Raw genomic sequence first — 21,106 nt, 5'->3', positions numbered from 1 at the left:
GGTAAGGCCTTTCAAAACCTAACAGGAACCTTACAAATCACACAGAAAAAAACTCAGATAAATGTGGCTTCATAAGAGATTAACATTTACTATACTATGAAAATAAATACATGAATGAATAAATAGATGAATAAATTACAAACTAAGGGAAAATCTATAACACAGTATACATGAAAATTAATTTCTTCACTATACTATAAACTACAAAATCATAATACAAAGATCATCAAAGAAAAGAATGGCAAGACATTTACAGAGCTTAAGAAAGAAAGATATACAAGGTTCCTGAAACTCACTCATAAAAATTACAAAGAAAACACAGTAAGATTTTTCACAGATGACTAAAGAATAAATGTTATTACTAATCTGAATAATCTTATTAAACAGTGAACAATGAAAAGTATTAAGTAAATAGTGACATTTGGGGATGCAGGTGTTCTCTCACACTGTTGAGAAGGTAAAATGGTGCGACCTGCCTGACCAGCAATCTGACAATGTTTTACCTAAATTTAAAATGTATTGTTTGGCTGAGCAATTTTGATAAATCTTTCCTAAGACATAATCACACAAGTAAGCAAAGATACATGCACAAGGAGCTTTTTTTCAGGATTCCTGGTAATTCTGAAAAAACCCTGAAGACAGCAAAGTAATTAGAAAATGCACAACCCTGACAGATCCATTCATTGTGACAGAGTGGTGTTCAGTCACAGAAAAATGCAACGTGGTGAGGTGCACTGAAATCTGAGAAGTACTGAACTGGTAACACTCAAGTGAGAGCAAGACACTCAACACTAGGTGCTGGATGGTCCAATTTCTAGGAAAAACATTACGAGAAACTCTTACCAGTGGCACCTCTGCTGAGGAGGGTCACTAGGGGCCCGGGTGTGATGCTGTGGACTTCTTAATCCATACCTTCTGCAGGTATGTTAGTAGGGATGAATTACAGACACAGCTTTCCTCACCTTGAATGTAGCACATCTGCGATGCCAGTGGCACGTTACTTCACAAGACTCCGCTGCACATCTTTGTTCATGCTTGCACACCCAGCTTCCTTGCACACCTAAATCTTATCCCTTCCAGGACCGACTCTAAAGCCAACAATTCCACGAGGCCTTTCCACACTCCTCAGAATAACACTGCACTCTTCCTTCTTAGCACTCCCATGGCACTTCAACTACAACACACAGGTTTTTCAGTCTTATTTTTTTTAACACAGTTTGCAATTATTCAAATTAATTTTGCTTAGTTTGCAACAATTTGGCCTTTAATTTGCTAATTGTTTCAATGTTTTTATTCTCTATTTTCTCCAGTTTTTAAACACATTAAGAGAAAACACACTTAACTTTATCCTGTCCTCCCCACCCCATATTTTAGTCAATGTGAGGCATAGTACTTGATATATACTGTTAAGTCAATTATATGTGATAGTTCCTGCAGTATCCATATACTATTTTTTTTAAAAAGGAGATTTTTGTCATTTGTGACCCACGTCCTTAGATCATATAGCCCACATTATATTTTCTACATTTAAAGATGTGCAGAAGCTACAAAACCCACTTTGAGTAAATTCATATTTTGTATATCTGACTCCCATTCAGGGGAATCCTAAAAATGTGCGATTTGACAATTCACAGTTTGATAGTAGCAGAACAATTACTTAAATTAGCTAATGGTTTTGTACCTATTATCCCCATATAGAAAAACAAAACATAAAAACCTAGGCATTTAAAACATTTTAGTAACATGAACATAAGAATATTAAATCATTAAAGAAAAGAAATGAATGTAACATCAATCAATTTTACCCAGTGTAAGAAAAAAATGTAAGCTTTATTTTGGTAAGACATTTCAGATTCCCTCAGATCACAGCATACCAATAAGCAAAACATACACATACTGATTTTATATTACATGTCAAGTCCTGAATTCCCAATCCCAGGAAAGCAAACTGCAGAATACTAGTGCTGATAACAACTATAGGTAGTATCTGAAACAAAAATAAATGAGTTTTCAGCACTTAAGTGTAATGAGGCTTTAATCAAAGAGAGACTTAATTCCACAGGGCATCTTTTTTCAACAGTAATTAATTCATTCAAGTCTGATTTCAAGCTCAAGTGACAGTGTTATGTTTGAAGCAATTGAGAAAAGGCAATCAATACGTAAGTGGTATAATACAGTATGTACTAGATTTGGGGGCAATCTCTAACTGCATTCAATTTTTAGACCTTGTTTTGGAGTCTAATTAAACAAGAACTAGAGCTCTGACCCCACTTGGAGGAATGCAGTGAAATTGCTGTCTTGGCACAAAGGCACGTTGCAACATCGACGCTCTTTAATCAACTTGTTCCACACTAACTGATTCTCCAACAGCATACTTCCTCCTGCTACAACTTTGAGGAACACACAACTTTTACCAGAAGAAAATTCTGTACTTCCAGTTTTAAAAAGCAGACAATTCTATGGAGGCAACCATTTGAATATCTGAGTATACATACTGAGGTTTCTGCAACTTCATGCCGTAAGAGAAGTTTTGATTTCAGAAGTATCATTTCATGAACCCAGCATCAAATATTTACACAATACATGTTTTAAACAATATAATTTTAGAAACTTCAAGTGGCATAAAATTTTTATCAAAGTCAAGTTTCCAGTGATCTTAAAAAAAACAAAAGGCAGGTTACAACTGTTTTTGATCAACTGAAATATCCAGTCATGGTTATTATCTAGAAAATGCTAAAGTTATGTGAAAAAATTTAGTCAAAAAAATTATTTTCAACCTTTCAAATATGCACAGCTAAACAGAAAATAAGAGGTTTGTCTGGCATATGAGTAATTAACATCAAGGAGCTTTACAACCCTCAGCTGCTATTAGAAACTATTTCAGGTTTTACATAATTTCCACAGTCTTAATACCACTATTTTCATTCAGATAAAAGAAATGACCTTTTGAAGTCATTGACATCAGAAATGACACTTATGGACAAGAATGATAACTAGAAGCTGGGGGTAAATGGGTCTTAGCAGTTTCTCTCCAAGTATGAGGAAGGCCATATAATCAATATACAATAGATACAATAGTTTAATGGGCACTTTTCTGTTTTCCTCTTAGCCACAAAAAACAAATCTCTGCTCAAAGCAGTCACACTTGAGAATGCTATGGGGTCTGCATACGATTTTCCCTTATTTCCTAATCACCCAGACCTTGAAATCCAAGTAAGTATTTCAGTGAAAACTTTTCTCTTATTTGCATGAAGTCTGAGTCACTTTATGTACCCACACTAAAAGTGGGTTATCTTAACAATGTGTCTTGTTATCTTTATTATTCTTAAAATGACAAGGAAAAAAGCTCCAGCTGTAACTTCAGACAACTCAGAAATATGTACAAAAAAAAATTTTAACACAGTTCTTTAGATTTTCAAGTAAATGCACCCAAATCAAGTGTTATCAAGCTGCTAACTAGCAGCTACAACTAATGAACCATTTAAATCAGGTTGTAAATGCTTGCTTAACTGTTTACAAAAGCTTCTTCTTGTGAACTATAAGGATTGGAATATTCGACTCCACACACTAGCTACTTTCATGAAGGAATTCTGTTGACCAAAGTTTACCCTAAAGCCAATTTTCTCAACTCCTTCCTCTGCCCCAAATTGCTCAAACACATTTTACGGCCCAGAAGAATATGAAGCAGGGTGTTCTATATGGCACCGTATCCTTCAGAAACCTAACATTTCAGTGAACCGGGAGACTTTCGCCACATACTGTGTATTTACAGGTACTGTTCTATCCGCGCCGCATAATCTATCCTGTGAGCAAGTGTGTTGAGTCAAAGGATAAGCTGAAACGCTATACTGTGACAATATATTCACTAGAGAGTTAGCATAACTTAAAAGGAAGGCATATTAGTTATTTTAGTAATTCCACTGTTTTTGTTGTATGAGCTTAACATTTTTTTTCTTTCGATTTTGCATTTCTATCTGAAAGAGCATCTTTTAAGATGTGTTTGAGAGTATAAAGAATATGCTAATACAACTTAATATAAATATAAATAATATATAAGCAATCTATACGGCTACACATAACAGGTCCAGGTGTCAGACCACTGACGTTGTACTTTCGGGATTCACTCGAATCAGTCTGGAGGCATTTCTCAGGTCCTGGAGTTGCTTGGCAGGTTTCCCCACACCCTCCTCAAACCTTTTTTCCACCACGGGGAGGACTGTTTCATACAGAAAGGATGCGTTCTGTCTGATAAAAGCCTTCTTCTCTGGATCTTGCTCACACCGAAGGCTGTAATCCACATGCTGAACAGCAACCAGAATGATCTCCACCAGGCTCTCCAAAAGCACCATGTGCAGCTCTGGGAAATACAGCTTCAGTGCCTCTTCTAAGAAGCCCATGGTCTGCTTGGTGAACGCAACCACCGTATAACTCAGGTTCACCCAGCAGTCATCCCCCGTGTATTGCTCAAAGTTACTCACCCCACAGCTCTTCATTTCCTCTTTGAGTTTCCCCAGGGCCTCTGGAGTCATCAAGTTCATCCTCCTCCACATCTCCTCGGAGTTGCGATGCTTAGTGGCTTCGATGATGATTTCTTTGTAACTATGCAAGGCTCCTTGGATGTCCTTCACCAGAAGGGCGTGGACGATGAAGGTGAGGTCGAGTCCGATGTCGCCCAGCTGCTGACAATGCTCCTTCGCCACTCTGACGCACTCGGCTGCCGTGGAGAGGCTCTCCTTACTGTCGAACACCTGCTTGCTGAAAGCATCCACGAACATGCCCATGGCTGACCTCGCCCAGACGACAAAGGCAGAGTAGCAGCCACTGTCGGTGCCTGCAAAGTCGGTCTCAAATTCCCTGGCCGTCTCCAGAAGGCTGGTAAAGAAGACGTGGCACAGCTTATGAATGTAGAGTAAGGTGGCCCCTTCAATGCGAAGCTGGCGTATTGCAGCGTGCACAGCTGCCGCCCTGTTTCTCAAAAACAGCTCACAAGCCTTCGTGCACTGGCCAAGCCGGATTAGTTGAGAAACTGCCCTGCGGGTCGCCTTGGGACCACCTCTCAGGGACCGATCTGGGGAGAGTTCAAAAACTAGTACCTCGGTGAGCTGGCGGACACGCTCATCCACTCTCGCCCTTAGTTCTTTTACAGGAGGTGGGCTAGGCTTGTCTTCTAGGTAATGGTTCAATTTATCCAGGAGGTCAACAGCACCTTCAAAGTCCCTCTGGGCAATACAGACATCCAGGTCTTCAGGCAATTCTTGGATCCATTCCATTGAGAGGTCCACCTTCTCTTCTTCTATCTCGGGAACAGCTGGTTCGTCGTCGTCTTCGTCCTCAAACGGGTTACTGGCCTTGGGGGTCACTTGGGGTGGCCCTCGAGGGGCCGCTGCCTCCTCCTGTTCCCTGCGTCTTTTTTCACTTAGGGCCCTCTTGGTTTCCTCCAGCACTTCCAGCCACTCCCGTTTGATTTTTGCATTTTCTGCCTGAAAAATACGGCTCTCGGGAAACATTAACAGCTTGAACATGTCCTTCATGGGTGGGTTGTCCTTGACATTGACCACAGCCAAACCATCCAGGGGATAGAGGGCGTTGTAGCGATACATTCCCCGCCGCTGTGGCAGCCAGGTGGCCACCAGCAAACAGTCGTTCATGAGAAAGCCGTGCACCCGCTGGAGCTGGGCCATGTGGTCCGCCTCGTATTCCACCAGGTCACCATTGTACACTAGGTACTGTCCCGGCGTCTCCAGCAGGTGCCTGCAGCCTTCCACCTTCTCAAGCAGGGTGGTGAGGGTTCGCTGCTTTCCTTCCTCGCCTGGCCCAGAACCGTCCCGGGAGGCGCCCCCGGGGCTGGGGAAAAAGCCGGTCTGGCCCCGGAGCTGGTCGCGGCCTCCCGCGCCACCGCCTCCCTCCTCGCCTCCAGAGGCGGCGGCGGCGCCCGCGGCAGCGGCAGCCGGCAGCAGGGTAAGCGGGATGCTTTCCAGGCTGCTCTTCTGCTCCGTCAGCAGGTGGCTGAGCTGATACATCTCGCTCTCCAGGTAGGAGATCTCACGGGCCGTCTCTATGAACTGCCGGTAGTTCTGGTAGACGTTGCGCTTCAGGTTCTGCGCCGTCTCCTCCGCCAGCGCCTGGATGCGCTGCCGGTGCTCCTGCAAGTCCCGGTCCCCGTCCGACTGCTGCGAGAGCTGCTTCACGTACAGCCGCGCCTCGAAGCCGCCCGACTCGAGCTGCCGCCTCAGGCGGCTCGCCCCACTGTCTGACATCGCCATCGCCATTGCCGCCCGGACTCACGCAGCCCCTGCCACTGCCGCCGTGGCCGGTGCCGCCGCCGTGGAGGCCCACCCAAGCCGGGACAAACTCCAGGGCGAAGGAAGCAGGATGGAAGAGAGACGAATACGCCTGCGCCCAGGCCTGAACTTCAGTCACTGCGCCTGCTCAAGGGGCCGAGCGCCGACGATGCGCCTGCGCAGGAACTTCAGGGGCCTAGGGCTCCGACGCCAGAGAAGCTATTGCGGAAGTGAATGGAGGGCGGGGCGGAGCGGTGTAGGCACTAAGGGGTGCTACGCAGGGGCGGAGTGTGTCGTGGGTGTTTGACGTTACTCGCGACCCGTGAAGACGGTAATCAGGTATCTGAAACCTTCAACCCTAGTTTTGAGCCTACTAGGTGGTGTCACGCTGAGTTCCTTTTTTTAAGGCCCAGAATCTTGACTTCGGCGTTTGGGACCAGCTAAGCTCTCGTTCTCGAGCCCGTTTTCCCTGAGTCTCGCGAGATCGGCGAACTGCCCAGAAAGCCGGTATCTCCTGGGCGCGCGACCGGGCCCTCAGACACCCCTGGGCGTGGAGTCACCCGCTCTGGACCTCGGCAGCTATGGATGAGGACCTGGTTCTGGCACTACAGCTTCAGGAGGAGTGGAACTTGCAGGTCTCGGGGCACGAACCGGCCCAGGAGCCCCTGTCGCTGGTGGACGCGTCCTGGGAGTTGGTGGACCCTACCCCTGACTTACAGGCCCTGTTTGTTCTGTTCAACGACCGTTTCTTCTGGGGCCAACTGGAGGCGGTCGAGGTGAAGTGGAGCGTGCGGATGACGCTGTGAGTCCCGAGCCCCACTGGGGACGGGGCCGCCGGCGGCCCTTCCGGTGGTTTTGGAGGCCCTTCTCCCCTCGCGGTTTTGGCGGCGTTAGCTCGGGCTCTGGATTTGGGGCAGGCGGCGCCACAGGGATTATCTTCCTTCCAGCCCCTTCCCTTCTCACTTTAAACGACTTTAAGAAAGCCCCGTGGCCCATCCCGCGACGGTTTGACTTGTAAGGGGCGCAATGAGAGAAAAGTGTGTTTGTTTGAATCTCACTTCACTAGAAAGGGCTTCCCTGGTGGTTCAGACGTTAAAGAATCCGCCTAAGACCTGGGAGACCTGTTTGATCCCTGGGTCGGGAAGATCCCATGGAGGAGGGCATGGCAATCCATTCCAGTATTCTTGCCTGGAGAATCCCATGGACAGAGGAGCCTGGCGGGCTGCATACAGTCCGTGGGGTCTCAGAGTCGGACACAACTGAGCGACTAAGCACACAGCACAGTCCAGAGCCCTTTTTACCACAGTAAAAAGCGAACTAACACTTTCCTGATTTGTCTTATGAGTGTGCTTTAGGACCCAGGTGAGAGAAACAGCCAGAATCTGCCCCGAGAGAGAGTGCCAGGGACACACTGTGTGGTGTACTTAGCAGTGAGCTCGGGAATCAGAGTAGGGAAGGGGCTTATGTTCCCATATTTCTGGATCCAGGGGATCTAAAGGGATGCCTATAAAAGGATCCCTTTCTGACACTCCAGGTTTGAGAAATTCTGATTTGAGATAATGTACCCCGGTATATGAATGGAGTTAACAAGTCTAAGAAGTCGTTGTGTACCACTGTACTTGTTTTTGAATTGATATCACAGCATCTAAAATAAGAGAGAAGATATGATACGAAGTTGTGTGTTTAAAGTATCGATCTCTTTCATATAGGATTCCATTATAATTTGGGGCATATGCTAATGGAGATCTGGCCGTTAGCACTACAACTGATTGAGCATAGCTTGTAGGGAGGAGACAGGAAGCAGCAAAATAGGATTATCTTCTTCAAGCTGTTATAGCCTGGTAAGGGTAAGGGAAGCCACTACTCGGATGAAATACAAATATCTCCCAACAAAGTGGGTATACTCTCAAGAAAGCCATCCTTCATAGAGTTCTCTCAGTCTGAACTGTCCAAGAACACTGAAGAATTTTGCTCTTTCATTTCTATTTTCCTTTTGTGTATATTTGGTGATTAACAGTTTTTGTGGTGGTTGTTTTCCAGGTGTGCTGGGATATGCAGCTATGAAGGGAGGGGTGGAATGTGTTCCATCCGTCTCAGTGAACCCCTTTTAAAGCTGAGACCAAGAAAAGATCTTGTGGAGGTATTCTTTGCATAAACCTGATTCTTAGCTCAGTAATTTAGAAACAGTTATTATTAGACTGCTGTAAATTAACCTGTACATGTGGGGGGAAAAAATCAGTTTTCCCTCACTGCAAACTTTTACTGTGGGGCAAATAATGATTACCTTATATTCTTACAGTGTTTCAAGGTTGGAGGCTTCCAAGTATGTTAGCTACTTTGATTTTTACAACAGTCCTGTTTATATTCAGTATGTGTTATCCTTATTAAGATAAGGTTCAGATAGACAAAGTAGTTGGTTTAGAAGCAGCCAGAAAGTTAAGATCCAGATCTTTTTATTGACACACGCAAATTTTGATTCTCTTCTGTTCAGCCACCATGGTGTCCTCCCATGACATATAGCTGAGCTGGCAGAACAAACCAGTGTGAGGGCACACTTCATACCTGGAGGTAGTGATCACTTCTAATAGCTGATGAAGCAGTAGGCGCCCACAGCTGTGTTTAGTTGAGTCCAGTAGTTGCCTGACAATCCTCAAGATGTACCTGGTGTGAGTTATCTTGCCTCAGTTGTATCATTTGAAATGTATGCACGAGAGCATAGGCGGTAGAGGTTGGATGGGAAATAAGTTAAAACATGCCTGGAAATATGTTGTGTAAGGATAACAAAAAATAGTGGGTTTCACAACAATGTGAATGTACTTAGCACTACTGAACTGTACACTTAAAATAGTTAAAATGTAAATTTTGTTACTTTTTTTTACTCACAATTTTTTAAAAAATAGCTACTAAATGTTAAAGTAGTACAACAGAAATACTCAATAAAAAGGAAACTAATAAAGGGACAAAGCCCAGATGAAATAGAAAGGTGGACATAAAAACAATATCAGTTATTATATTAAATGTAAATGGACTAAACATTCCAGTTAAAGACATGGAATGGCATTATAACATTAACCAAGATGTGATTAAAACAAAGACACATATATATTAAATATAAAAGGATGAGAAAAAGCATATCTTCCAAATATTAGACAACAGAAAATTGTTATGGCTATCTAGTATTAGTATAAAGATTTTAAGGGAAGAAGTTTTAATAGAAAAAAGGGAGACATTTTAAAATGATAAAATAACCTATTAAATACAGACACATAATGACCCTAAAAGTAATAGCATAGCTTTAAGCTTTAAACATGAAGCATCAATCAGCAGAAATGAAAAAGAGAAATAAGCAATCTACAGTCATAGTTGTAGGTAAAAACACAATTCTGTTAGTAATTCAGTGAAGAAGCAGGAAAAAAACAGTAAAGCATTTTAAAATATTAAACTATGATTAACCAAATCAGCCTTACAAGGAGTGCTAATTGGAACAGCCCTAATTGAAAATTGAATTTGTTGCATAAACAATGTTGGTTTAAATAACACATGAATGATTTTTTTCTTAAGGTAACAGACAAGAAGAAAATGGGAACTATGTCGTCATGCTTCAAGTGAGCATTTGCTGTTGGCAGAAAGTTATAATGTGAAATCAGGAGTAAGATGGATGGAGGAAGAATAGAGGGACTGGCCTGTATTTGAAGTAGCTGCCTAAATTATAATGAATAGGATTCAGAAAAGGAAAAAAAACTGGTTAAAGAGGTCAAGAGAAGTTTTAACAGATGTGGATTTCATTACTGCTAACATCAGCAACACCTACCACTCACTGTATGAGTACCTACTGTGTGCCAGACTAATCTAGTTATTCTAGGATTTGCTTTTGATGTTTGTTTTTGTTGTTTAGTTGCTAAGTCATGTCCAACTCTTTATGACTGTAGCCCTCCAGGCTCCTCTGTCCATGGGATTTCCCAGACAAGAACACTGGCGTGGGTTGCCATTTCCTTCTCCAGGAGGCGAGCCTAACAGGACAGAATTGAATTCTGACATGTAGAAATGGTAGAGGAGACTACTTTTAGCAGAAGGAATGGGTATGCTGTGGACAAAAGTGAGGCCACTAGGCTTATGGCATATTTAGGTCTAGAAATAGTTGTTTTTGACCAGATATAGAACAGTGGTGGGAAATTGAGGTGTTTTGGGGACAATGATGTATAGATAGAGCCTAAATGTGGGAAATGGTAGATAAATAAAAATGGAAATGTTCAGTATAATGGCATGTACCATTTTCAAGATGTGTTTGAATTGAACCAAAAATCAGGAACCTAAGTTGTTTCTCTTTAATGAGAATAGTTATCATTATTTTAGAATGTTGAAAAACATCTGAAATGTAGAATGACCTTTCGATTTGAGTCTCAATAGAGTGGCATTGTCTTGAAAAGATGAGAGTTGGTAAATGTTCGATTCTTGCATTTCTCTATTCATATAATTCTATACAACTAAAATTCATTAATGTCAATCTAGTTCTTCTGATGAAAATTAAAACAAAAAAAAATTACAGAGGATTATGAAAAAAGCTACACTTTTGCGACCTTTATGATTTTCACTTTTGTATTCACCTTTTTTGAATAGATTATGAAATATCAGCCATAAATGCTCTTGTAAACTTTATACCTAAACTATTCCATCCTTGGTATGGAATGAGTAGGAAGTTTTATTGTTTGTTTTAAAATTTTACATGATTTAAAATCTCAAACTACAGAAGACTATACACAGAGAAATCTTGGTCTCCCCCATGCCTCTATTCTGACCTTTTCAGCTATAAAGAATACTGTTGTTACTAGTTTTTTTCCTATCATTCTCTTTTGCCAGTATTTATATCCACTCTTATCTCTCCCCACCGCATAGCATATTTCTTATATAAAATACTGAGTACATTCTTTTGTACCTTGCCTTTTTCGTTAAAACAATACATTCTATAGTGTCCTCCATATCATTTCGTAGAGATACTTTTCATTCTTTTTTATGGCTACATAGAATTCCATTATGTGGCTGTACCATAGTTCTTTCAATGAGGCCCCTATTGCTAAAGATTGTTTTCACTCTTTCACTATTGTAAGCAATGCCACATGAAATATACATGGCCTTTCATTTGTCTAGGTGTTGCTGAGAAGAGCAATAAATGTGTTTGTAAATATGTTAGAAGTTACCAAATTTTCCACAAGGGTTGTACTGTTTTGCATTGCTACCAGTGATCCCTGGTGGCTACTGAGCCAGATTCTGGCTAAATCTGGCTAAATTACCAGATTCTGGTAAAGAATCTGCTTGTCAATGCAAAAAACTGGGGTTCAACTGGGGTTGGGAAGATCCCCTGGAGGAGGAAATGGCAACCCACTCTCTAGTATTCTTGCCTGCGAAATCCCATAGCCAGTGGAGCGTGGCGGGCTGCAGTCCATGGGGTTGCAAAGAGTCAGACGTGACTTAGTGACTAAACAACAACAGCAGCAATCAGTATATGGGAATGCTTATTTTCCCTTAGCTTTACTAATAGTGTCAAATTTTAGTTTTACCAGTCTCAATAAGCAAGAAGTTGTATACTTATGTAATAACTCGCATATCTGTTTTTAAAAATGAAATTGAGCATTTTTCCTATGTTTATGGATCATTTATATTTCATTTTCTGTGACCTGTCTATGATATTTGCCTATTTTAAAATCAGATTGTTGATCATTTTCCTGTTGATTTTTAGGAATGCTTTATAATTTAGGAGTTAATAGCCTGTGAGACAGAGAAGGCAATGGTGACCCACTCCAGTATTCTTGGCAACCCACTCCAGTGTTCTTGCCTGGAGAATCCCAGGGACGGAGGAGCCTGGTGGGTTGCCATCTATGGGGTCGCACAGAGTTGGACACGACTGAAGCGACTTAGCAGCAGCAGCAGCAGCCGCCTGTGAGATAGTTGCACATATATTTTCCTGAGTTTGTTTTTTCACTTTACTGATAACATTTTTTTCCCCATACAGAATTTTAAAATTTCCATGTAGCTGAATTTATCAGTCTTTTCTACTGGATTTTGGTTAATAATTAAAAGGCTTCCTTGGAACAGGGAATTAACCTGGGATCTACAGGACTGTGGATATTATATGCAAAGTTTTGTGAATGTGTGCTTATATAATTTTTCTAGAAAGATGGTTCATGACTTCTGTCAGTATCTGAAAGGAGCCTGTGATTCAAAGAAGGTTAAGACTCCAGGTAGAGTCAGAAAATGCATTTTTATTTTCAGAAGCACCATAACAAATTAATGTGATTGTTTTTTGTTTCAGACTCTCTTGCATGAAATGATACATGCCTATTTATTTGTCACTAATAATGATAAAGATCGGGAAGGGCATGGTCCAGAGTTTTGTAAGCATATGCATCGCATCAATCGTCTGACAGGAGCCAATATAACGGTATATAAAACCACACACATTTATGATATTTAGTAGTTATTTATTCAGTATTTCCTGGGATTTAATTAAAAAATAGAGAACTGGGTAGAAACAAATACTGTGTTTGAGGATTTCCCAGGGCAAGTGAGGGGCCCAGAGAAGCAGACCGGCTTATCTAGGACCTCATAGAAGACAGCAGTTCTAGTGACATCCCTGAGACCTCTGACCTCTGGGAGCAGCTTGTGCAGAGTTATTGCAGGCCTGAGTACCTCTCTTCTGCACTATTACTAACATCTCCTAATTACGTTTCCTCATTGTCTCTTCCTTCAATCTGTCCTATATTCTGCTGCTATTGTATGTTACTCCCTTCATCAGAAGTCTTTGACTTTTATTTCTGCATAATGTGGGCGGTGGCAGAGCCTGTGGTCAGAAAGCAGGAAGTCAGGTTGCCTACATCCTGATGCTGGCGCCACTGATTGTGGGACCTACTTAAACTCTTTCATGCTTTGGTTTACTCACATGTAAAAGGAGGATGATAACAATACTTAGGCTATTTGATCCTTGTGAGGGTTAGAGAAAATGCAAGCAAAAACATTTTAGTACAGTTTGGGTACTAATTAAATATTAGTTGTCTTTGTTATTATACATTCATTTTATCCAGTAACCTTACTGTTCCTTTTTTCTTACTTTCCACAACTCCCCTGCTTGTTTCTGACGGAACTTTTCATCTCTGCCTTTCCTCATATTTTCTCTCCCTAAAATGTGCCTCTTCTATTTTCTGTCAAAATGATCTTCATCTTTACAGTGGGATATAACTTCTCCCTCCTTTTAACCTCCTCAGCAGATATGTAACCTTTACAATGTTATATTCTACTTTCATACCCCAATAGGGTGGCTCTTACCTATCTTTATACACACTTGTGTATCTTTAAACACACCTGCACAAGATGTGTAACATAGTGCCTCTACAAGCACTTCAGTTCAGTCACTCAATCGTGTCCAAGTCTTTGCGACCCCATGAATCCTAGCACACCAGGCCTCCCTGCTGCTGCTAAGTCGCTTCAGTCATGTCCGACTCTGTGCGACCCCATAGATGGCAGCCCACCAGGCTCCCCCATCCCTGGGATTCTCCAGGCAAGAACACTGGAGTGGGTTGCCATTTCCTTCTCCAGTATATGAAAGTGAAAGTGAAAAGTGAAAGTGAAGTCACTGAGTCATGTCCGACTCTTAGCGACCCCATGGACTGTAGCCTACCAAGCTCCTCCATCCATGGGATTTTCCAGGCAAGAGTACTGGAGTGGCCAGGCCTCCCTGTCCATCACCAGGTCCCGGAGTTCACCCAAACTCATGTCCATCAAGTCAGTGATGCCATCCAGCCATCTCATCCTCTGTCATCCCCTTCTCCTCCGGCCCCCAATCCCTCCCAGCATCAGTCTTTTCCAGTGAGTCAACTCTTCACATGAGGTGGCCAAAGTACTGGAGTTTCAGCTTTAGCATCAGTCCCTCTAATGAACACCCAGGACTGATCTCCTTTAGAATGGACTGCTTATATCACTTAGCAAGTACTGAATTTCACTGAACCAAAACAAATATTAATTCCTACAGAGATTAAATGCCTTGGTGTGTTTAGTGTTCAGAAATTTCCTTATTTTAAAAAGCAGTACAAGCCAGTGTGATGGAAAGGGAGAGTACTCACCCTCTATGTATTATTTTCTAGCTGTCAGTTTAATTTTCTAGAGAGCTCATTTCATTACTGGACTGAGTTCCTTTAACATCAAATAAGTGGCTTGCTTTAACAGAGTCATATAAAATCCAGATTAGCAAAGGAATTACACAGTTGCTAGTATAAAAGACTTTTAAACTTTAAGCAAAATTTTAGTGTACCTCCTGTTCAGTTGGAAGAGAATTTAGGTTTTATCAGGTAGACAGCCCTTGCTTTCCCAGGTTACATTCTGTTATAGCAGACTCCATGGAGCATCCACATTGAGGACAGTTTTTAGTTAACTACATTGTTAAAGTTAGAGCCCCAGGCTGTAGGAATTATAGAAGTTGGAGTCAGAATAGATCCAATTCCCTGTCTTTTTTACCACTGAATTACCAAGTGAGGTGTTCTCAACATGAGAGAAGGCAGGGTCTTACAAGCCTCCTTGCTCCCAAACCTCTGTCCTCCAGTCTCTTCTGCACTTAATGTAATTTGCATTGCTTGCATGCTTGCCAAATAATAGAATTTGTTTGCTTATAGTAGAGAGATAGTGAATATAAAACTATCTGTAGAGTTACAGAAAGCTTAGTATTGTTTCCCACAAGGGAAATTTATTAAGAGCTTAAAAAAAACAAACTCATATGCTACTCTTGCCCCTTACCTTATATAACTAATAAAGTTCCACTGAGAGGACAGGAGGAAAAGTTCCTGTCATTTGGAAGTATCATCTGTAAAATGGTGCCGTGCCAGCCTCAGTTGCCACCAAGTGGGAGGGCTCACCTTCCTTTCAGCCTGAACTCTTCTCTGTCTGTGTGCTGCTTAGGTTATAAGTAATAAGGTTTCATCTAGAGGGTGAAAGGGATCCTGTTCACGGACTGAAAAACACATTTAAAGAGAATTTGTCTCAGTGAAGTTTCTCACTCACTCAATCAGCAAACACTTACTGAGCACCTTCCTTATGCCAAGCTGGTAATAACCACTAGGGATACAAGGATGAAAACATTGAAACCCTGGAGAGCTTTTCACCTATAAACAGATAAAATGGTACCCCAGAAAGCTTGTTGTGAGGAAATGAGCAGAGCTCGGCGAATGTGGAGAATGAATTTGCAGAGGCAGACTGAGACCAGGTGCTTGTGTGTGGGCCCAGCGTTGATAGGGAAGAGTCCTTCGGAATCCTTTGGTATGGTTACCTATAGGGGAAATTTCAAGCTAAGCAGTGGGAACAGTTCTTACTGATTATGACATTATATAAAATCTTTATCCTAATTTTTCATCATTTAGAAAGTGGGTTTCTAAGACTTTTAGCATGTATAGAAGCTTTTTGTTTTTTTTAATTTGTCTTCTAGTCTCACATTTTTCTATCTTTACATAGTTTATGTAGCACTAAATTATGGGAATCTGCTGATTCCCATTAAAATGAACTTTTGAAGAGAAGCTAAATATAGTTAGTATCTTTTCCCAAAACATAACTTCAGAAAACCTTTGAGAAGTTGGAAAGTTTAAAAAAAAGTTGTGGGAGGCTGCTTATTTATTACATATATTTTCTTAAAATTGTTAACTTGCCTACATAATGCTAAGAACTTTGTCTCGGACCAGGTGTACCATACTTTCCACGAAGAGGTGGATGAGTACCGTCGACACTGGTGGCGCTGCAATGGGCCGTGTCAGAACAGTAAGCCATATTACGGCTATGTGAAGCGCGCCACCAACAGGGCCCCCTCCGCCCATGACTACTGGTGGGCTGAACACCAGAAAACCTGTGGAGGCACTTATATCAAAATCAAGGAACCAGAGAACTACTCTAAAAAGGGCAAAGGAAAGACAAAACTGAGAAAGCAGCCAGTATCAGAAGCAGAGAATAAAGGTAAGTCTGCTTATAGTCTTCCTACTTTTCGACTACCGTGGCTAGTTCTCTGAAGGACACTTCAGAGAACTGGCATTAAGATAAAGCTTTAATTAATTTGTTCAAAAGAAAAAAAGGCAAAACAAGAAACTTGGTTTCACCTGAAGCCCATTTTAATTTTTTTTAAATTTTATTATTTTTCTCTTGTTAGAGATAAAACCCTTAGCAACATTTTTTGAAGAAAAAAAGATAAAGAGTGTTTCTTGTGTAGATGTTTTCAAGCATGGACTTAAAGTGGAAAAAAATCCCATTGTCCATAAAATAGTGGTCGAAAAATATATTTTGCTGTATATACTTGTGAGAAAAAGTGGGAATAGTTTCCACTGCTAAAATTTAAGGATAAAGTCCCTTTCCCTCTCCTGACTCACTGGGTCATTAGGAAACAGAAGGCAAAAAAAAGATTGTCAAGGTAAAAACAGTAATTCAAATAACAATGCCCGGAATGTAAGTCCTAGCTACACCCCTTCCTATCAGTTGGAGTCTATCCAAGCAATTTCTGTTGATGTATGTATTTTCATTAGAAGAATGGGAAAAGGATATGGCATCCTTTGGCATGTATATGCTAATACTTCAAGATTTACCCCTTTCTTCTGCAGTTCAGAGTTACTGCCCTTTGAAGGGGTAACCAGGTTACTAAAGTTAATGTTTCTGCCCTTGGGAAGTTGTTGATTAGATGTGATAAGGATTCATGGACATGAGCTTTCTCAAATCTGAAACATTTACTAAGTTGAGAAGCTATAGAAGAATTTATGTCGAAAGGTTATATACTGTTTCGTGAGCTGGGAAGATGATGCAGTAGCAGAGTTTCCCCGTCTGGGACGCAGTGAAGAGTACTAAAGGCAGTTTTCTTATTAAAAGTTATTCTGCATTGATATTTGCATGATTGAACTGCTTATCTAAGTATGAGATGGTATTTTGTGTTTTGTTTTGAGAGAGGGTGTTTTTGTCCTTTATGTGTTTTCAGTATCAGAGCTTTCTGACTGCTGAAGGTTGTCCTCCTGTTAATAGAGAATTAGAGTATAGTTCTAAGTTAGAACAAAACAGTATTCCTTCATTTGGAAAAACTATCCATTAGCTTAATACTTGTTATGGTATAAATTTTGAATCAAGGAAAAATCTTGCTTCTTTTGCAGACAAACTGAATAGAGGGGAGAAACAGCTGTTAATCCCCTTTACTGGGAAAGGTTATGTCCTAGGGGAAACCAGCAATTTTTCATCTGGGAAATGTATCACTTCACATGCTATTAATGAAACCCAAGAGCCTTTAAGTCAAGACAATTCAGCAAATGCCCTGAGACCTCATTCTAAAACTGAGGTGAAATTTGAACAGAATGGTCCAAGTAAAAAGACTTTCGTAGCATCCCCTGTTCTCAGTACCAGTCATCAAAATGTCTTAAGCAACTACTTCTCTAAAGTGTGTGTTGCCAGCAACAAGGCTTTCAGAAGTGTGAGTGGGTCTCCAGTGAAGAGCCTCACAGTGGGCGACAGCACTACAAAGTCAGTCTCTTCCGGTTCTCAAAGGTGGGTTACATCTTCTAAGATACCGCTAAGAAATTCCTTAAAAGCCATGGAGTCGACATCTGTCACTGCGCCCCAGGATGCAGGTGGGCCTGAAGGTAAACTCCCAAGTAAACGACCCAGGCTAGAAGACAAGACTTTTTTTGACAACTTTTTTATCAAGAAAGAGCAAACCCAGAGTGGTGGTAATGATCTGAAGAGTAGTTCACATCCTCCAGCTGCAGCTCAGAATCCCAGCAGCTCATCCAGTCAGAGCAGAGTGGTTCACTGTCCTGTGTGTCGGGATGAGGTTTCAGAGACACAGATTAATGAGCACTTGGACTGGTGCCTTGAACGTGACAGCACCCAAGTCAGAAGCTGAAACAAACTCTGAAAAATGAATGGGCCTCCAGTGTCCGCCTTTATTGCCTCACTGCTACACTCAGGAATTTCTGATTAATAAGATTTGCAGGTTATAATCTAGTTCATCAATATTAAATGTTCTACTTTATATAAACATATATGAGACTGTAATTTCAAAATATTTTGCCTAGAGGCGCTATACTCTTGTCTTATGTACACTGGAGCCCAGAATTTCTTCTGGATGCATTCATGTATAATATTTAGATACTTCTTTCTGGCTTTTAAAAGTATTTAAATCTGTTAATCTTTTTATTTATTTTCCTTAAAACATTCAGTGAGGAATTGTCAGGTATTTAGTTAAATTGAATATTTCATTATTAATATTAAAATTCATTCCCAGAACTGGTAATATCCATACTGTCAGACATATTGACCAAAATTACAAACTAGTTGTTTTAGGGTACTCAAGGTTTTTGGGGTTTTTTCTTCCAAATTTTAACATTTCCTATATTATAAAGATTTTTATTTTTCTGTTTCACTAAAAGGTGGCAGATTTTATAGTAAATATTATATAGATATTATATGTATTCTATATATTGATACTTATAGTATCTACTTATAGATAAGTATAGTAAAATAAATTTCTTTTGGAATATCACTAGTAACAAATACCTACTGTAATTCTGTAGGCCAGAGCTTAGCTGTTTTCTCAAAATTTTAGATGCTAAGTAACATAACAAAGTTGCCTAGTTTATGCACAAGTGAAACATCATCTGGAAACAGTATTATGAACCTTAAGCCAAAGTTGAAACCATTTAGGAATACCCTTTTGCCTATGCAAAGTATTTTTTAAAAAACATTCTTTTTTATGTTACAACAAAGGGACAAAGATAGTTTGATGAAATTTACTTGGTCTTATGACTCTAACGCCAGCCTGTTGGCATATTTCAAGGCCTTAGTTCATAAGGTTTTTCTTTTTCCTGGCTTCGTTGCAACATGCCTTTTACAGAGGTGCAGCTGGGTCCCCCTCTGTGTGATCACTAGGAGTTAGCGTTTCAGTTCCCCTAGAAGGTGTCCTCATGGGCGTCTCTTTTAGTCAACACCCACAGCCCCCAAGTAACCACTGTTTTCATCTGTCACCTCAAGTTAGTTTACTTGTTTTTGAACTTCATGAAGTCGTATCTTTGTTGCTATGGGTAGCAGTTCATTCTTTTCATTGCTCTGTAGTACTTGTATGAATATGCCAGTTTATCATTCTAATATTAATGAACATTGGCATCATCTCCTGTTTGGGGCTGGCCATTGTGAACAGTGCTGCTAAGAACATTCTTATTCATTTCTGTTGACCATATCCCCAGACTGGAAATGCAGGGTCATCAGGTACCTTCTGTTTAGCTTCAGTAAATCCTGCCAGTTTATACTCCTACCAGCAATGTATGAGACATTATTGTTCTGTCCTTTTCATTTTAGCCTATCTCAGTGAGTGTTTATGACTTTCGATTCTTCTGAAGCATGAAGTTAAACCATAGTATTTAATAAATATTTATAAATGACTTAAAATGTGTATTATGTTGAATATATACATTTGTACTCTCATACAAGATCATTTAACAAATTATGTTTAGGAAACATTTTTTGTGTGCCAAAACCATACAAAGCTCTGGTGCTATGAAGTATATGATAGCCCGCCCATTGCCTCAAGGAGTAGAACAACTTATCGGGGAGTGAAACAAAAGCAGATTACTTTCAAAATAGTTAAGTACTGTGGGAACTGGAAAGGACAATCAGCCCAGCCCAGGGCTTCAGGAGATGGAGGAGACAAATTCTACACCCAAGTTGAGTGTTCTAGAGCAAGTCAAGTTAGTCCAGAGCAGGATGGAGAGAAAGGGCCTTGCAGAGAGAAGGAACACTAAGGTCTGGCAGCAGTCCAGCACATTCTACTGGGAAAACTGAGCTGCTCCAGATGAACAGAGTAAAATGTGAAGGGTGAAATGGTAGGAGAAAGACTGCCGACAGGACAGATTCAAATAAACTTTGAGGCTGCAAAACCCATCGATCGCATTCTCCACTTAAGTCATTTGTACAGTCCCTGTTAATACACATCTGTTGATTCACGTTGGGGTGGGGCTGTGGGGACTGGGAAGGCTTATACACCAGCCAAGAACATCTGAGAAGTGTTTTCAGGGGTTCATGGTGGTGGGGGGGTGGCAAGAGGGGGAAGGGCAATGGCTGGGATGGAGAGAAGATGGCTTCCAGAAATATTTAGGCTGTAAAATAAGAATTGGTCAGTTTTAAGGGATGATGGGAATATGTTAACTGGCAAGAAACCTGAAGTTAATTTAAAATTTGGAATTAAATAAGACTTCCTGTCAATATCTAAGAATTCTGATACTCCCAAATCTGTTGTTTTATATTAGGAAAAACAGTTTCACGTTCTGTTGGTTTTTCACTGTTATTGCCCTTCATTTGAAGAGATGGGGAAGGAGAGAAGGGAAGCAGACTTTATCCCATGGTCCAAAAGCTCTGAGATTTTCTTTTCTTTCTGAAGCTTCTGAGAGTTTTAAGTAAGAATGTCACAGTGAAACAGGCTGGAGCTATAACTTTCCTCAGACTTAGTACCCCGCTGGGATCCTAAACCTGGGATTCCTGCAGGATCTCCTCACTGGGCTGCCTTGAAAAGAAGCTGAGCTCTTCGCAGTTAATCCTTATTGAGGGGCAATGGGTTCCTGTTGTTCTTTGATGTTTTATCCTTGAGGTTATTGTTGCCTCTTTGGAAATTTGTTGTTATTTGTTGACCAGTAGCATATATTAGACAGTTATTATTACAGATTAAATTCTCTGAAAGTGAAGTCACTCAGTCATGTCCAGACTCTGACTCCATGGACTATAACCTACCAGGCTCCTCCGTCCATGGGGTTCTCCAGGCAAGAGTACTGGAGTGGGTT

At 41.0% G+C, this 21,106-nt stretch overlaps 2 protein-coding genes across 4 annotated transcripts; one reads left to right on the top strand and one right to left on the bottom strand.

Annotated features, from left to right (window-relative positions):
• Window positions 1-1,465: 1,465 nt before the first annotated feature.
• On the bottom strand, window positions 1,466-6,647 carry EXOC8 (exocyst complex component 8). The gene has a single exon (XM_040242750.1). It carries the CDS (start codon window positions 6,267-6,269, stop codon window positions 4,092-4,094), a length of 2,178 nt encoding a protein of 725 aa, XP_040098684.1. The 5' UTR covers window positions 6,270-6,647; the 3' UTR covers window positions 1,466-4,091.
• SPRTN (SprT-like N-terminal domain) lies at window positions 6,505-19,714 on the top strand. 3 transcript variants are annotated; one of them, XM_040242751.1, is made up of 5 exons: window positions 6,505-7,083; window positions 8,322-8,421; window positions 12,589-12,717; window positions 15,995-16,262; window positions 17,435-19,714. In XM_040242751.1, the coding sequence occupies exons 1-5, from the start codon at window positions 6,863-6,865 to the stop codon at window positions 18,178-18,180; spliced, it is 1,464 nt and encodes a 487-aa protein (XP_040098685.1). In that variant the 5' UTR covers window positions 6,505-6,862; the 3' UTR covers window positions 18,181-19,714. The 3 variants fall into 3 exon arrangements, with proteins under 3 accessions (XP_040098685.1, XP_040098686.1, XP_040098687.1); XM_040242753.1 differs by having other exon boundaries at window positions 6,513-6,620; XM_040242752.1 differs by lacking the exon at window positions 12,589-12,717.
• Window positions 19,715-21,106: the final 1,392 nt, after the last annotated feature.

Source organism: Oryx dammah, unplaced genomic scaffold (assembly GCF_014754425.2).
Source record: "Oryx dammah isolate SB20612 unplaced genomic scaffold, SCBI_Odam_1.1 HiC_scaffold_6, whole genome shotgun sequence".
NCBI lineage: Eukaryota > Metazoa > Chordata > Mammalia > Artiodactyla > Bovidae > Oryx > Oryx dammah.
The sequence above is the reverse complement of the archived record's forward strand: the minus strand, read 5'-3'. Positions and strand labels throughout refer to the sequence as shown.

Coding starts and splice junctions, on each gene's coding strand:
- EXOC8 (XM_040242750.1), bottom strand. CDS start 6,269: ATGGCGATGGCGATGTCAGACAGTGGGGCGAGCCGCCTGAGGCGGCAG.
- SPRTN (XM_040242751.1), top strand. CDS start 6,863: ATGGATGAGGACCTGGTTCTGGCACTACAGCTTCAGGAGGAGTGGAAC. Junction 8,422..12,588: donor CAAGAAAAGATCTTGTGGAG/GTATTCTTTGCA, acceptor TTTTTGTTTCAG/ACTCTCTTGCATGAAATGAT. Junction 16,263..17,434: donor ATCAGAAGCAGAGAATAAAG/GTAAGTCTGCTT, acceptor CTTCTTTTGCAG/ACAAACTGAATAGAGGGGAG.